We start from the raw sequence: 18,277 nt of genomic DNA on the forward strand, positions 1-18,277 counted from the left end.
TTGAAGCAAAGAAAAATAATGCACCAGTGGAAGAGATGTGAGGCTGGACTCAGGGAGGAAATGCCTGTCCTGAACTGGGAAGGACGTGAAAACACAGGAAGAGAGATGCTGTGGGTTGGCAAAGGCGCCCCGGCAGGAGGGTGGGGCATGGCCCAGGTTTAACTCCCAGCCTGGCTGGATCAGAGTGCGGGGCTGATGGAGCCGAGAGGGAGGCGAGGCCCAGAAGGCGAGGGGTCCGGGCCGCCCTACCTGCCCACTGTTGGCCAGGTCGTCCACAGACAGAGTCGGGTCCAGACGCAGGGAGAGCCCGAAGTCGCAGAGGCAGCAGGTGAGGTCGCCCTTGACCAGGATGTTGGAGCTCTTGAGGTCCCTGTGCACGATGGGCATCTTGGGCCGGCCGCACAGGGTGCGGTCGCTGTGCAGGTGCGCGATGCCGCGGGCCAGCGAGCCGCCCAGCTTGCGCAGGTCCTCCCAGCTGACGACGTGCCGGGTGAGGTACTCCTGCAGGTTGCCCTTGGCGTGGAAGGCGGTGATCAGCCAGTACTGCTTGCCCAGCTCCGTCTTGCGCTCCTCGGCCGTCAGGAACTGGAGGATGTTCTCGTGCTTGAGGTTGATGTCCGAGAAGATGTCCTTCTCCGTCTTCCAGGAGGCATACTCCTCGTAGGGGAAGATCTTGACGGCCACGGTCTCGAACTGCTCAGACGTGTTCTGCCGCAGCTTGGCCTTGTAGACCTCGGCGAAGCGGCCCTTGCCCACCAGGGTGTCCAGCTCGATGGGCAGCAGCTCCGTGTTGTGGTTGATGTTGTTGGCGCAGGTGGAGCTGATGTCGGAGCGGTCGTCTTCCAGGATGATGGCCAGGTGCTCGCTGAACTCCATCAGCTTCCGCGGCTTCCCCGAGTCCCAGGACGAGCTCAGCTTCTGCTGCCGGTGAACACGGTAGCAGTAGAAGGTGACAATGACGGCGACGGCGATGCCCAGCGGCGGCAGGAGGCTGACGCCTGTCACCTGGAATATGACTAGCAGCAAGTCTGGGTTGTTGGTGGCGTACTCTGAAGCGGAAGCACAGGAGAAAGAAGGAGTTGGTTTGGTGGGTGTGCACGGTGGGGGAGTGGGTCCACACCCCAGCGTCTTAGACTTTACCATCTGCATAGTCTTTGTGGGTAACAGATCGTGAGTCTTTCTCCTGGGATGGATGCTAGTGTGCACGGGTCCAGTCTTCCCCGCCTCTGGCCATCTAATCAGTGTCTCCTTCTCTTCCCTCCACACTCAGCTAAAGGGTCACTCCCTAAAGGAAACCTAGGAAACTTGGGAAAGTGTTCTATTTTATATATCCTCATAGCACGCCACATTTGTCCTATGTAACAAGCGAGCACAATTTGAGTTAAATAATTAGGACTCCACTTTTTGGTTTCATCTGTCTTTCCCTACTCCCCCCACCTCCCCCGCAGACTGAGAACCCTACTCTCCCCACCTCCCCCGCAGACTGAGAACGCTGCGCTGGCAGGGACCAGAGCTACAGTGCACAGTGCCAGCACACGAGAGGGCCTTAGTACGTGTTGAATGAATGAGCAAAGCATTTACTGAGTGTTAGCAAAGGCAGCCTTGGGAATACAGAAAATGACAACTCCTGCCTCCAAAATGCTCGCATAGATGGTATCTGATGAAAACAAAGAGATGGTCACAGCCTGCCCTAGTCTCTGCTCTTTTCTGAACTCCAGCTTGTCCTGTTCAATCAACATTCAGGCTACCATGCAGCATCAGCTATTAGTTGGGGGAGAGGAGTCTGTGCTAAGGGTCTCTTTGGAAGTCAGTTACATTGTATCTCCCCCAATACTACCCTTCTCAGTGTGCATGTGATTTGCAGTTTCATAGAACTGAAATACTGAGTAGCAACAATGGAAACATTGCTGCACAAGTGAGAGAATTTACAGAAGGAAGTGTATTTCTGGACTGGCAGAAAACCTCAAGGGGAAATTCCAAAGTATAGGTTCCTTCAGAGTGATTTAAAAGTAAACAAGTTGCCTAATCACACACACACACACACACACACACACACTCCACACAATGAAAACAGGTCGCTTCCAGGCTCTTTTAAGTCCTCTGTTAGGCTCCAATCCAACACTGGTTGCTAAAAGGAACTGAAAACTGAGCATCTACAATTCAGTATTTTTAAAAAATCACATAGTGAAAAAAGACATTAAATTAAGGCCAACAGTCTAAACACCTAGGTGGGTTGGTTAATGTGTCTTGATAAAAACCAAGTTGACGTAGGTGAATTTGAGAGATGGGCTCCTGCATTTGAATTAGTTCTGCAATTCTTCTACTCACTGAAAGAGTTTGGGGCAAAAATTTTACCAAGATACTAAGGTATCCAAACAACAGAAAGGGACACTCATGATCTACATTTTCCGTAGACCTCAGCGTGTTGCTGAACATCACACAACCACCACAGAGATTCTTGAGGTTGGCAGTGACACTCTAACCACAGAGATTTTCACACGCCAACATGCTCATCTAAAGCAACAGGATATATATGTAACTGGCTGAGATCCAAAGGAGGAAACTGTGCTAAAGAGAGATACGCTGTGGGGAGGGAGAACTTCCTGTCTCGAGTATAATATTTCAAAGTACAGCAGTCATTAACTGAGCACATACTAAATGCCACACATTGTGCTTTTCATGGATTATCTTGAACCCTATGGATTATCCAGTTCCGTATCCTTGATCCCATTTCACAGTAGTGGAGACGGAAGCCTCTGTGAGCAGTGAGCTGGGCTCAAGCAGAGGAGGCTGGCGTCAAAGTCACGGATGCAGCTGGAGGGGCTGAGGGTCACCGAAGGGGGACGCTTATGGCCAAATCCATTAGAGGATATAACATAAAATCTATTTTAGATCAGAAACAAAGAAAACAACTACTATCGTTGACCACATTAACAGTTCAAAGGAGAAAAACTGATTTGGATTCTATGTTCCAGGAGACGTAACTCAAGGTACCGACGCCCCCTGAACATTTACTGTCTGAGTTCTAAGTATGTTCATTCAGCATACAAAGGCAGTGTCGCAGCCCTGGCCAGGCGCGGACCCGCTGGGATCCCTAGAGGGAAAGATACAGGATTTCATAAGGCGCAAAGCAGATTGCTTCTTCATTCTGTGACACTCCACACCCTATCACCTACCTCTGTTCTCACCCCATCTCACCCCCCACACCCCGCTATGATAATGGATTCATCAGAGGATATACATACTTTCTAAGTCCAGAGTTACTACATATATTCTTTCTATCTTGGGAGTTGCAATATTTTGCGTATTTTCTGCATCTTTAAAAACACAGGTGGCAATGGTGCAAAAAGGATCTCTTGGCACCCTGCTCTTCCAGGTGTGTTCCTGGACCGACGGCGTCAGCAGACGTCACCTGGGAACTTCGTGGAAATGCAGGCTCTCAGGCCTGACTCACAAGGCTGGATCAGGATCTGCATTTTACAACGTTCTCTCGGTGATTCATTTAAATGATAAAGCACTGCTTTAGCACACATGGGATAAGTTCCTTGAGATTCTGCCACAAAGCTGTTTCCCTCTGGCAGAGAAAATTCGCAGTGAACTTGTACACTCATATTCAGTGCTAGCCAAAGAGAAGGTGGTCCATGCCTCCCCGGGCTGACCCGGGCTCCCCTGACGGGGAGGTTTTTGTTCCCTTCTCCATGATACCATCTTCTGACCACTAACTCAGCTTGGACTTTGTTGAGACTCCCCCACCTGCCCCAATTCTTTCATTCTTTGCCTGGATGCCTGTCTGGATGGGAGCTCCCACCTTGTCTCGGTTTGTTTTCAGGAATTCTGAAAGCAGAAATAGAGTGCTTACATTATTTCACTATCTTCTCCCACTGGGAGACTAGACCTCCTGAGAAAAGCACATTAATGAAGGGGAGAGGGTACAACTCAGTGGTCGAGTGTGTGCTTGACATGCATGAGGTCCTGGGTTCAATCTCCACTACCTCTATTTAAATAAATAAATAAACCTAATTACCTCCAAACAAAATAAAAGCACATCAGTTATGCACGTTATCAATACGTTATCAATACCTGTCTTGTCACCGAAACACCTCCTCCCTTCTCTCTGGCTCCACCTGAATCAAGCTCCTGGCAGCTCCTGGCAGCTATCCTCCGCCCAACATGCACAAGCATCCTCGCCTCCTGCCACCGACTGTGCGCGCCGACTCCCTCCCTGCCCCGGGCTTGGCCGTGGCAGTGGTACCCAAACCCTCCAACCTTGACCTTGCTCTGCAATTGCTTATAAAATGCCGGGGCACAGCCATACCCTCTATTAAGGAACCCTCTTTTTTCCCAGGGAGGAGTGATCCAGGCGTGAGCTGGCTCGTTCGGCTCCTGGCCTAACCTAGAGGGCTGAATCTGGCTAATTCCTGTGGAGGTGGCCATTCTCTACTTGTTACCATCATTTTTTTTTAGGTTATATGGGAAACTTGGTGAAAAATATGAAAAGATTTGGCAGAACAAACTGTCCCGAATCCAGTGCTTCCCAACATTGGCTGCATATTAGAATATCTTGGCAAGGTTTTGTTGCTTGTTTGTTTGTTTGTTTTTAATCCTGACACCAGGCCCCAGACCAATTAAGTCCGAAACTGGCTGACTGAGACTCAGTTAATGAGTTGTTTTTCAAGCTTCTCAGGTGTTTCCAAGGTGTGGCCAAGGCCGAGAACAACTACTTCAGTCTGACAGGAGAACGAGACAGGACCCAGAAAAAGAGAAGAAATGAAAGGAATTTTCATCACTCGATTTGGCATCCACTGTTCCCGACCCTGGAACCAGCCACATGTGGCATATATTTCTATAAAGTCAAGAAGCAAATATGAGTTCTTTTAAAAAGTTAATATTTTTTTAAGGCAGAATTATGGCTGGGACCATTGATACTTTACAGAGTTAGCAATGTGCAAAAGTTACTGGAGGATCTGAAAAGGTTTACCAAAAGCAAGTCAGCCAGATGTCCAACTAGAGTTCAGTATGGGCAGAAATGAGGGTCAGTTTCCCAGTGGCCAGCTAGCTTGCTGGGGTTTTTCCACTGCTGGGACACCAAGGTGCTTGTAAAGTAGCAAACACAGTCCCTGGACCCCTTTTGCCATCACCCATCTGTGTGTTGTTTACAGAACATGAGGAGGTGGCTCTGAGGAGAGACCACAGACTTGTAGCAGCGCCAGCCTGACTGGTCCAGCCGTTTTATTGGTCACACACATCCAGTGGATGGGCTCCGAGACAGACTGTGTCCTTAATGGATTCCACTCTGCTGTGATTCACGTCAGAATGAGGTTCCCCGGGTAGAAATATTCACAGCCGGCAACCACATCTGGCCTCACAGCATCTTTGTTTACTCTGCTGCTTCGGGAAAAAAAAATCTACAAAAGCGAGTTGCTTTGCCTGAAGACACTACAAATACAGGCTAAGCTTCACTCGACTGAGTCACAATGCCCTCTGGCATGTACAGTCTTTATTATGTCCTTGGCCAGACACGGGCCATACTCACGGATTCAGAGGATGCTTCTAACCTAACGCATTCGCGACCAAAGTCTCCTTCAGCACTGAGTCATCCCCTCAGAGGACTGATTCTGCTTTCCCGGAATGAGACGAGTGACTTTTCACCCAACATTTTCTTCCTCTGCTAACAACTTTCCCCCACCGAATTGCCACAGTTACTGTTTTTTTTCTTTTGCATTTAGACCAGAAAGGAAATCTGGTTCCTTTCTCTTGAAACAAAAATGCACAGCTGGCGAGCCAGCTATTTTGAGTTGGGAGTGTGCACTTCAAAGGCGGCTGCCCCAGAGCCCGGAGCCGCCAAAGCACCGTTATTCCGCCCGTTTCTTACACGCGAGACCTCAGAGCTCCCCCCCAGAAGCCAGCTCCCGGGTTCTGGAGCCACACACGCAGAATGAGATTGGAGAGCAAGCGAGGCAGCAGCACCTCCAAGCCTTCCCCGACTCAGCAGGCAAGACGAGTCCGTAACAGGACACAAGGCACGTGATGTGCTCCATGCCGGGGTGGGTTTGCTGGGTGGCGGGAAGCGACGTTACTAGGGTCACAATAGGTCCAGGGGGAACCAGCTGGCTGAGATGTTCTGCGAGCAAGTTAAACAGAGACAGGAAACCGCGCGTCTGATACTGTAAAAAAAAAAAAAAAAAAAAAAAAAAAAAAACCATTCGTCTTCCTGCCAGCTTGAGGCTTGCAAACCCAAGAGGCTGTTTTCGTTTAAAAGAAATTCTTCAACAATGAGAGAGGAAAGGAGGAAACCTGGTGGCTACCAGGAGCCCCGCTCTCCTCGCGCTCAGCCGCTCCGGGGAGGGCGCATGCGCACGACTGCAAAGCCTGCAGGCAGCCTGCGAGTCCGCAGGGAGCGCACACCGCGTGATGGCCTGCTTCTCTGTTTAACCGCAGAGGTTGAACTTTGAGTCACAGTGGTTTCCAGAGTCCTGGCTTCTAAGTGAATGAGATATAACTGACTCATTTACTGATCCGTCCATCCTGTAAAAAAACATAACATCTCATGCAACAGAGAGATGGAGGAAGACAAAAGAAAAGCGAAGTGGGAGCTGGAATCAAGATAAGTGGAAGAGAAACGCGGGAAAGCAGGCCAGCGGGGGTGATGCTGGTACACAAAATGCACGCCCACACACTTGCCCGAAGCACGACTTGAGCATGTCTGGTAGGTAGTTCCGGAGGGCAAAATCCAACAAAACATGATCACCCACATTCCGGCTTTGCCTGAAGCCTTGCTTTGTAAATAAAGTTTTATTGGAACCCGGTTGCCGCCCCTTGTTGACACGCTGTCTGTGGCTGAGCTGAGCAGCTCTCTGGCCTGCGATGCCAAAAATACTGGGTAACTGGTCCTTTGTCAAAGATGGTAGCTGACGCCTGCTCTATATGCTTCAAAGGGTCCTTGAGCTCAGAAGCCAAGATGTCCTCACGAGGGCAATAATCTTCCCAAGGCAGAAGGACAAGAGAAATAATTTCTCTCGCTGACAGTACAGTTTCCTCAACAACGTGCAGTGAACATGTCACTGATTCACAGGACGGCTGCTGACAGTGTTGGAGAACACGCTGCGACACTGGTACCCAGCCAATCACTCATCTGGCTAAATCCAAAGAGAAGACGTGAATCTTGGGGAACAAGAGTAACTTATTTCCAGCCAAGATTTATTGAATACTTGCTCTGTGCCCTATGTGAATAAACTAATTTATTCTCACAAAAATCCTATTCAAAGAGAGCACAATTTTTTGTGCAGTATACTGTATATATGTATTTACATGCAGCATAATGTGTATGTGCAGTTGAACTGTAATAATTCTACATAATAAAACCAAAAAAGGGAAAAATGTAAAAAAAAAAAGTGAGCACTATTTTTACCCCCATTTTTCAGAGGGGAAAACTGAGGTGAATTAGTTCACCCAAGGACAAACAGTGCATAAATGGCTAAGTTGGGATTTGAACCCAGAAAATCTCACTGGGGAGGCCAAGATTGTCTCAAAACGTGAGCATCCTGCTAGCCAGCATTTAGAAACATCATTCCTCACAAACTTGGGACTGCTCCCACTTTTGGTTGTACCACCTGCCTAGGACTTGCTGAGTGGTGAGTCTGGGTGCCGTTCTGTGACCAGTCATGTGTCCACAGCCCTGCGTGGCCGTAAGACTCTTAACAAGCACACCCCCAGCCCCGAATGTGGAGGGTTGATGATATTCCCTGAAAAAGAGACAAGGTTCTCCAACACTCCTGACAAATGGTGGAGAAATGACTTTGAAATCTTGGGAAAGTTTTGCCACTCTCTGAAAACCCATTTCTTCGTCAGTAAAATGAAGAATCTGGATGAGCTAACTGCATGGGCTTCATTTCAGCATTAAAAAAAAAAAGTTATAACTCCAAAACGACAAAGATAACAATCTTTTTGGGGGAGGGGTAATTAGGCTTTTATTTACTTACTTATTTTTAGTGGAAGTACTGAGGATTGAACCCAGGACCTTGTGCACGCTAGGCACACACTCTTCCACTGAGCTATACCCTCCCCCCTCAAGACAAAGAGAACAAGTGTTGGCCAAGATGTGGAGAAAAAGGAACCCTTGTGCACTGTTAGTGGGAATGTGAAATGGTGCAACCACTGTGGAGAACAGGATGGAGGGTCCTCAAAAAATGGAAAATAGAACTACCATATGATCCAGCAATTCCGCTCCTGGGCCTTGGTCATGGTGCCAGCTCACCTGCACTTCAGTTAAGGAAGGGAGTGGGCACCCAGAGTTCAAGAGTCTGGAGTGGGGTCCGGGAATCTGCATCTCTAACAGGTTCTCAGGGGATGCCACCTGCTGCTGGTCTAGGCAATGCACCTGGAGAACCACTGCTCCGGGTGACAAAAACTTTCTCGATGACAATAATGTGGGCTCCCTGAGCCACACCTGAGACGGACTGGAGCCAGCCCTGCGACCCCCTACGCACCTCCTTCTGCCGGGTGAACGGTTCCCGATCACAGCGAGAGCTCAGCCCCCACACCAGCCACGCATGGAGGGATGTGCTCTGAGCCGGGCTCCAGGCCCTCGGAGAAGAGCACTCACCTTCAGAGAAGATGATGTGGTCGTTGCACTCATCGGAGCTACAGGAACACATGAAGAAAGTCTCTCCTGACCCCTTCTTTTCCTTCATGATGCACTTGGGAGAAGCCGCGTCGTCGAGAACAAAGCCATGGTAAGCGATCTTGGGGTCGTGGCAAACCGTCTCTAGTGTGATGTTCTCATCATTCTTTCTCCTGGGGTGGGGCAGAGATGGGGGTGGGTGAGCGTGGGCTCTGCACAGAGAAGCAGTCTGAGTGGTATTTCCCTCCAGCTGTTTCTTTTTTTAAAAAAAATTTTGAGTGAAGTACGGTCAGTTACAATGTGTCAATTTCTGGTGTACAGCACAACGTCCCAGTCTTGCATATACACACATGTATTTCTTTTCATATTCTTTCCCATTATAGGTTATTACAATATTGAACACAGTTCCCTGTGCTGTACAGTAGAAACCTGTTATTTTCCCCATAGTATTTAGTATATGAAAATTTCCAACTCCCAATTTATCCTTTTGCACCCCTTCTGGTGACCATAAGTTTGTTTTCTAAATCTGTGAGTCTGTTTCTGTTTTGTATATAAATTCATTTGTGTCTTTTTTTTAAGATTCCACATGTAAGTGGTATCCTATGGTATTTTTCTCTCTTTCTGGCTTACGATTTCCAGGTCCATCCATGTTGCTGCATATGGCATTATTTTATTCTTTTTTTTTTTTAAATTGAAGTACAGTCAATTACAATGTGTCAATTTCTGGTGTACAGCACAATGTCTCAGTCGTGTGTATACATACATATATTCATTTCCATATTCTTTTCCATTATAGGATACTATAAGGTATTGAATACAATTCCCTGTGCTGTACAGTATAAACTTGTTGTTTATCTGTTTTATATATAGTATAATATAAATTATGTTATGTGTGGTGTGTGTGTCTGTGTGTGTGTGGTGAGATGGGGGGATCGGGGAGGGAGAGAGAGAGACAGGAGGGAAGGGAAGAAGGACTAAGATAAAGACATGGCTCTGCTCCCAGAGAAAGATGCAGCAGGCAGCCCATTGGAGGTTGATGTCTCGGCCAAGGCTTCTAAGGAACAGGTCGTCGTCTGATTCCCTTTTATGACAAGGGCTTCCCTCTCCTCACAGCCCACCTGTCATTTCCATGCAAGGGGACTGAGTTTGCCTCTGAAGAACAAAGCTCCTGGCATCACTGCCAGCTCCCAAAGGGTGTCAATGACTAGGAAGTGGCACATCCTGATCCTTGACACAGTTTCTATTGTAACTTTTTTTTTTTTGCACGGGGGAGGCAATTAGGTTTATTTATTTATCTGGTTTTTTGATGGAGGTACTGGGGATTGAACCCAGGACCTCGTGCATGCTAAGCATGCACTCTAGCACTTGAGCTGCACCCTCCCACCTTATTTTAACTTCTGTAATAATTTCTACCGCTATTTAATTTACATAGCTATGGTACATAATAAAGGAGTGTATGTGCATTTGAAAATGTGCAGAGTACTTGGAGCGATTACACTGGATGACTGATGGAGAGGGAAGGCACCTGAGCTGGGAGGTGACGCTTGGGGCGTGGAGACGTGTGACCTGGATCACTTACCAAAGCGGGAGAGAAAGGTCTGAAAGCCAGCCTTACCAGACGGCCACGCAGACTTCGTGCGGCTTCTCGCAGATAGCCGTGATGCTGCAGTTGCTCAGGCAGGATTTCTGGTTGTCACAGGTGGAGGCGCGCACGTCGCAGAACTTACACAGTTGCGGAAGCTTGACGGCGCCGTTATTGTCCGTGACCAGCATGTCACTGTTCACTGGGAGGGAAAAGAGGGATGTGTGACTATCTAGCTGCATAGCAGCTGCCCGTGAATTCCTGATGACCTGGTGCTTTCTCAGAGGAGGAACCCGATGTCAGGTGTGCGAATGGGGAGAAAGACGCTTGGATGCCCCTGCGCGTGCAAGGTGCAGGGAAGGCCTTGGCGGGGAGGAGGTGGCTGGGGTTGGGGAGGTTGCTCAACTTCTTGCCTTTGTCAGTGCGCATCGTACGGCGTTCTTTCTACCAACGCCTCCTCCTTCAATCCAGAAACAGTCTGGGTTGGCCTACTGCATTGGATTGGGAGCACGAAACACTCGCCCTTAAGGAAATTGTAGTTTCGCTGGTGGATGGACACAGAAACAGACCAAGGCAGGGCCACCCAGAACAGAGAGAGAGACACAGAGGAATGGGAACCAGGCAGGCGTTGTCACCTCACAGGCAGAGGGGGTCACGTGGAGCAGAGCTGGGGCATGTGGAATGGGGTCTGCCGGCTCGGAGGAGCCCCGGGGGTGATGTGGGACTCTGCCGTTGCTCCCCTGACCACCCCACCAGCCCCGACACAGCTGTCCAGACCTCCTTCGCAAGGGCCTGGCTCTGATGTCTCCTGGTTGCCTTGAGCGAACTCAGTTGATGATGTGTGTCTCCTGGACACACAGGGTAAGGCCTGAGGTCCTGCAGGGGACCCCCAGGAGGTTCAGCCTGAAGGTCTGTCCCGGGCCACCTCTCTGACCTCATCCATCCCGCCGCCACCCTCCAACTGACTCCTTGCTCACTGCCTTTTAGGACACACAGGCCTTTCCTGGAAGAAGCCAAGTTCCTGACTTCCTCAGGCCCTCCCCTGCCGTCACCCTTCCTGGTCTCTGGTGAAACGTCACCTCTTCCCCCCAAAGCAGCCCCCAAGGAACCAGCAGAGAGCTTTGTTCTATCTTCTGCTCACACACTCTCCATCACTCCCTGGCCTCTAATCTAGCCACCAAAACTATGCTCAACCAGACCTTCTCTCCTGGTCTCCAGTTTCCTCCAGGGCCAGGAAGAGGGGCTGTCATGGAGAAGGCACCCAAACGTGGGCGCTGCGTCACTGGGGACTCGCGGAGACATAAGGAATGGATGACGGAAGTTCATCTTTGGCCTCTGCACCGGGTGGGAACGGTCCAGGCCTTCTTCCCACTCGTCAGGGGGGTGTGATTATACACGCAGTAGTCAGGCACACCCATGCGTAACTGAAGACAGACTGTCTTTGGGAACATGTGCTACACACCGAAAGGTGACAGAAAAGGTGCAACACCCCTTCCCGCTCCTCTCCCTCAGTGAGATCCTTTTCCTTTGGCCACGGTGGTAACCACAGGCATGAGTCTGGAGAGCAGGACAAGGCTGTTGGGTATCTGGCCAACAAACATGAACTCAGGACACTTCTCTGCTGGACTAGGAAAGGTTAGGCACCCGGACAGCAGGTGGCGCTAGACCAGACTGGCCATCAGGAGGCAGGAGGTGTGTCCCCCCCCAGGGACCAGCCTCCACCAGGCCTAAGCAAATCCCCCTCGTCCTCTCGTGTGTTAAGCACCCTCCTGCCTAAAGCTGGATGCACAGTTTCAACGCCTTCCCACGGCCGCCCTGGCTCATGAATTTGAGTTTCTGTCGTTGGCACTTTGCCACCCAAAGCCCTCTGTCGCCTGGGCACAGCACCTGTTTCCTGGGTCTCTAAAAATATAAACATAAATTTAAGATGTGCTTTCTTGTGGCACATTAAATATAGAAGCAAAAAATAAACCCATTCATCCCTCCTAGGCCTCAAGTTCATTTCAGGAAGTGTATTTTTAGGTAACAAACTATTTTGAAATTCTCAACGTCTCCCAGACCCAGAGCTCTAAACTTAGCTGAAAACACAGGCCACAATGCTCTCTGAATCTTGTGTTCAATCTGAGACCAACACAACAATGAGTATATATATCTATATCTTCGACAATGGTTAGATTTGGATCCATGTATGAACCAGCTAAGTTAACCCTTCAGGCTTCCCTAGAAGACATGGCAAAGCAAAAAACAAAACTGAAAACTAGGCCATGTTCTGTTTAGTTTCAGACAAACTATTTGCTGGTTAGAAAGCTTTGTTGTTCTTAAATATAAAACCAAGCCTCCATGATGTGGAATTCTGCCTTCCCGCATTTTAGGATTTTAGCCTATAATAGTGGTTATCAACTTTGGGGGCATGTTGGAATCCAATACCTAAGGAGCTTTAAAAAAAGCCGTGAAGCAGCCATCCCAACATGCTGATTTAATTGTCCTGGAGGGTGGCCTGAACACCAGGGTTTTCAGAAGCTGCCCAGATGATTCTCAAGGTGCAATCGAGGCTGAGATGCTGACTTGGAGACAGTGTGAAACAACATCACTGGCACAAAGTAAACAACAAAAAATCGCCCTCCCTCCCCCCCCGGGCGCTGCATGCACAAACACACAGATGACTTATGGGACAGTGACGGGGTAGCCCCCCAGTCAAGCTGGGAGACGTCTCCTTGTGAAGGACATGCACCTCAAGCCATGTGATGTGTGCTCTGACACCGCAGATGGAAAGGAGCTTCCCTGGGCTGGCAGATCCTCTTCTAACAGAAGCTAAAAACAAAGTGTGAGAAAAGGAGTGGAGTCAGGAGTGACGGGAGAGGGAAAAGACAGCTGTGACGGGGGCTGGACGCGGTGTGGCAGCCACAGATGTGTTGACGAGTGTAAGTGCTTTAGATCTGATGCCTGCAAAACCCAATCAGGGAAGACACAAAAAAGATAGCCAAACAGAAAAAAAAAAAAAAAAAGGAAGAAGAAAAAAGGAAGGAAGAAAGAAAGAATAAAGGAAAGAAGAAGAGAGGGGCCAGCAGGCTACATGATTCCGGGACCCCTCCGATGACCCCTCCGATGGCAGCCGGACACACGGGTGCACAGCCTTGCTGCCCGACGGTGAGGCTGGAGCGAGAAATCGCTCCACCAGATTCTGGGGAAAAGGCAAAAGGCCAACTTCACTTCATAGTTGAAGGCACAGGCATGTGGAGAGAGGAGGCGGCGTGCAACGGGAGCGTGTACATATTAAGCACCCACTGTATGCAAGTTAACTCAGCCAGGGGGGCCTCATTTTTTCCTTCGTTAAAGCAAAAACTACCACAGCCAAGGTGAGCAAACTTTTGCGCTTGATCAGCTCTTTAATTTGAATTTGAAAAATTCAAAAGCCTTTACACAGGCTTACACTCCCATTCCCCCAGCCCCGCCAGCCACTCCCTGCGAGCTGACCTCAGGAGGCTCCCCACCTGGTCAATTTTGCCAGCAACTCACATCCCTCCGCTTGAGGCCAGTGCTGTCCTCGGCGAACACGTGCATTGGTGGGAAAGCCCCCTCCACCTTTGTTGGGGAGGGGTCACCTAATTCTGATAAAAGCGTTCTGAGCCCCCTCTAGGGTGAGGGGCAGAGAGAAATGCATACACACCTGTGCTCATCCTTCCAGCGGGCTGGCTCACAGATTCCCTGATGGGCCCCTGAGCCCCAGGTGAAGAATCCCATCGCAGAGCCCACTGAGGACCTGCAGGACAGCTCTCACCTGATCAGAGTGGGGCGCAGGGCCGGCCAGCGGGGCGGAGGGTGGAGATGGTCATTCATTCCATGTACAACTGCCTCTGTGCAGCCCCAGAGGTTACTGTCGTGATCTCAAGAAGCAAACAACACTTATGTCTCACACTTAATGCTTGTGAGGTCAAAGGAGTGAAGATACGTGTGCCTAGTCAGGGATGAAGTTGTTACTTCAAGCAACAACACAGCGAAAGCCTCCTGATTAACTCTACAGCAAACCCTACCGACTTGCAAATTCCTTCCAGTGCTGGTCTGAGAACGCTGCTCCCCAGTGTCTTCAGTTAAGATCCTCTCATATGAAGGTGTATTTTACGACCTAGGGACCCTCTGGGAGCAGCCCACTGCCTCAGGATTTTCTCCCCAGAGTAGGTACATTAGCTCGTCATCACGTGCTCCAGAATGAGACGCTCTCTCGCCTAGAAAGCCAGCCGGCGAAGGAAGTGGGCAGGGACTGCCTGTTCTCATTCCGCATATGACAGGGTCATGTGGCCCATCACACTTCCTTCTCTTCAAACAGACCCAGGGTAAGAGCAAGCCCTTCAGTCTAAATCATACCGCCTTCCTCATTTGAGGGCTCGTTTCCCCCAAACTCGCTGCCTAGAGACAGGTCCCAGGTCTTGAGAAGATGAACCAAGGATGTGTTCAGTTGTGTCTATTTCTGGAACAGGGCTGTCGCCCTTGAAAGTCAATGAGGAGCAGCCGAGTAAGGTTCAGCCTTACTCCAGATAAATCGGACGGATCTTGCATGCAGCTTGTCAGTCCGTACCTTTGGAGTGGTGTCTACATGAGCTGAACTATTAGGTGAAACCTCAAAATTCCAGAAATAGCCCCAGACACTTTGCCAGGAATGCACTGGCCTGTCTTTGAATTCACGCATCCATCTACCGTCACTGTGTGGTACGTTTCGGGGGCACTTAGGACTGCATTTATTCCACAAAAGCCTGTGGATGTCTTGCTTATAGTGCGATGTCCTTCACAGCAGGATCCTTAAAGCTGATATAACCAAGTGCAGCATCTCAAAGAGGAACGCATGGCGACTGGTGGACAGAACTCACTGGGACTCAGGACACGGCTCCTTGGACATTAACAAGCACAGAAAGCCCCTGGGAATATGGGCTCTGTGTGTGTGTGTGTGTGTGTGTGTGTGTGTGTATTGGCTCATACACTTGTGAGGCGGGCAAGTCGGAAATTTCTAGGGCTGGTTGGCAGGTGGAAATTGAGGCAGGAATCAATGGTGCAGTTTTGAGGCAGAATTCCTTCTCTGGGAAACCGCAATTTCTGCTTGGGAGGCCTTCCAATGGATTGGATGAGGATAATCTACTTTTCTGAAAGTCAGCTGACTGTAGTTGTTGATTCTCTGCCACGTACGTTCACGGCGGCACCCGGATTCGTGCCTGATGAAAGACCAGGGCACTCAGAGCCGAGCCCAGCGCTCACAGGTACCATCGGGGTAGGACTGCGCCTCTGTTCACGCTCAGAGCAGGACGTCTGGGGAGAACCCCGCGTATGGCTGGCTGTGATGGCCCTTCCTCCACTCTTTCCAGGTCGAGCAAAATCAAGCCCCCCCCCCCCAGGCACATCTCATCTTCCAGTTATTTCCATCTGCTCTTTTCTTCAGCCTGGCCTCATAAATGATCATGGGCCCAGAGGCTCTGATCACCACATGGGCCCAGAGCAGAAGGACTTGTTCTCTGAAAGGTTTTTCATTTGCAGTTGGCATTTCAGAATCGGACACAGTGACACCCACCTGGCAGCCGGCCGCCGGGGTCTGTGGTGCTGGCACAGGCGCCCGGGGCCCCCACGACCAGGTGGGATGAGTCTCCTGGCCTCTCACAAGCACCCTCCCGCCCTGGACAAAGCAGCGAGTCAAACCACCTCGTGAGACCCTTCACGAAAGAAAGGCTTTCTTTCAGACAGGCTTTCATGAGCAAGTCAGAAACTTTGGCCAATGGCTGTAACCAAACAGATGAACAAAACAGATCTCGTGATTAAGTCGAAGACAGTTTAGGAAGATTTCCCCTCTCTGAACATCTATTGATTGCATCCTCAGAACTTCTAACACAAGGCAAAACCTTATTTTTTAGTTTTACTATTGTATTTTAACCCTCATCCCCTAAGTAATTATAGGTTATATTGAAAGCTGGAGAGGAGGGGCAGTCCCTCCCTAAAACAACCGTCACCCAAGGCGACCAGGATCATCAGTACTGGAGAAACCACTAAGATAACTGGGAGGCCAGAGTGTGCACAGGAAAGAAACCAAGACACTGGCCTGAAGGCATCCTTTTTTTTTTTCTTTCATGCAAATATTTTTGCAATAATAATACTCTTTAAAAACCTTCCAGGCATGACCTCATCTATACCCTAAAATCTCTTCGAAATGGCAGGGAAATCATTCTTAGTGGTGGTCAAAAACCTAGTAAGAAAAGACAGATATCTGTCCACATTGAAACTGCCAACCACGTGGTCAACCATTAGGGATTTATCAGGTCTCTGTAATATTCTCCACACAGCAAGAGACGTAAAACAAGTATTGGGTGGGTCCCTGCCCTCCAGGGGCTTGCATTCTAGATCAAGAGGCAAGATTGTCAAATGCTCCCAACTTGCTGTCTGTGCAAGCATGAGGTCAGAAAAAGTTAGAGTGCTGAACCAGGAGTACTCAGGTTCATGGGGGAGTTTGTCCTTGAAGGATGGGTGGTTTGGAGAGGCACAGGACAGACAGGCTCTCTGGGTGGGGAACGGAGCTCAGACCAGGAGACGTCGAGCAGAACCAGGGATCCCGACCTTCTAGGGGCTGGATCTCTGAAGACAGAGAATCATTCAACACACATGCATCCTCTGTGTTCCAGACAGAACGGTGGAGAGGTACACGGATGTCCCAGGTGTGGACACTGTTCATAGGATGGCTCAGCCAGAACTGGATTCACAAGAGGCAGGAACAGGACCCCACTCTGGCAGCCTGGTCTCGTAACAGGAATATTCTATTCTAAAAATGCCCTGAAGAAACTCAACGCCTGGTTTAAAAACTAAAACTCAAGGGCTGGAGAATAAACCACTGATTCCGGATGGTTGTAGATCACCTTAATAAAGCACCAACCTAAATTCATTGTTATGTAGGTAACTGTGAATGAACTGGAGAGGGGGTGTGTGTATGTGAGTCTTTGACTTGTTCAACTGAAGAAATGTAACTTTGAGGCTTTCTTTCTTTCTGTTTTCTTTATTTTTTAAGCTTTTTTGGCTCATAAGTTTAACAGTTCACTATGAATGGTTTTAAGAAAACCGTATAAATGTAAATTTGTATTCACCAAACAAGTAAATTAAGAGATTGAGGGATATTTGGAAGGAATTAATTCCATAGAGTACTTTAAGTTGAAAACTTGATTGTGCCTTTAAACTAGGATTTTTAAATTTTGATTTATAAGGAAATTGTAAAGGAGCTCTATATAGTATAAAACCAGTGGCAGCTGAATGGAAAAGTAATTGGCTTTTTCCAGGGACAAACATGAAACGACTGAACTGGAGTTTCAACTGCAGTCTTCCCTATTTAACACCCCCCTGCCCCAGTAACGCCAAATAACCCCCAAACATGCACGCTCTGTTTTCTTGCTTATCCTTGAATTTTTTGGATCATTTAAGGAATGAAGTGTAGTTTGCGTTCTCCCAACACTTGCTGAATTTGACTTTTTTCGCCTTTGATATATATCCCAGAATCAGGTCACATATCAGGTGACAAAACTCAAACATTTAAAATGACTCTTGCAGGTGGAAATACTCTTCTGCTGCCAAAGGCCAAGTGTCAGACACCAGCACCGCTGTCACATCCGAAGAGCTAGAAACCTTGCCTCTCTCTCAGCCCCCTTCCTTCTTTAATCGGGATCTCAAGGATCAACACCCTTCTGAGAGCTGGGCAGAGGTGAGTGGCTGGCGACAAATACCACCGCCCACACTGCCAATTTTAGGTTATCACTGAAAAAGCTGATTTCAACAGAGCCTGCATCTGGCAAATCCTAACCGTGGCATCTTTGAAACGAGCCCCAAATCAAGAGCAAGTAGGGGCTGGGGCTGAGGAAAAGAGGAAATAAGGTGAAAAAAAAAAAGTCAAGCCACATCCATGCAGGTGGGGCATCAAGTGAAGGAGTGGACCGTGGCACTATCTCACAGACCAACAAAACCATCACCATCTTGCCAGCAAGTGCGTTCAGGTTGGCCCTTCACATAAAGTAACAGTAACTGAGAAAACAATTCTCTCTCCGTCTTCGGTATGACTTGGA

At 49.0% G+C, this 18,277-nt stretch overlaps 1 protein-coding gene across 1 annotated transcript in view; it reads right to left on the minus strand.

Moving 5' to 3' along the window:
- TGFBR2 (transforming growth factor beta receptor 2) overlaps positions 1-18,277 on the minus strand; it is a 54,071-nt gene that overhangs the window by 19,013 nt on the left and 16,781 nt on the right. The window contains exons 2-4 of the mRNA XM_064496810.1: positions 10,236-10,404; positions 8,603-8,793; positions 250-1,049 (exon numbers count right to left, since the gene is read on the minus strand). Coding sequence (XP_064352880.1) covers positions 250-1,049; positions 8,603-8,793; positions 10,236-10,404 — 1,160 coding nt within the window. The remainder of the gene's footprint in view (positions 1-249; positions 1,050-8,602; positions 8,794-10,235; positions 10,405-18,277) is intronic.

The sequence above is a fragment of the Camelus dromedarius genome, chromosome 17 (genome assembly GCF_036321535.1).
Source record: "Camelus dromedarius isolate mCamDro1 chromosome 17, mCamDro1.pat, whole genome shotgun sequence".
Taxonomy (NCBI): Eukaryota; Metazoa; Chordata; class Mammalia; order Artiodactyla; family Camelidae; genus Camelus; species Camelus dromedarius.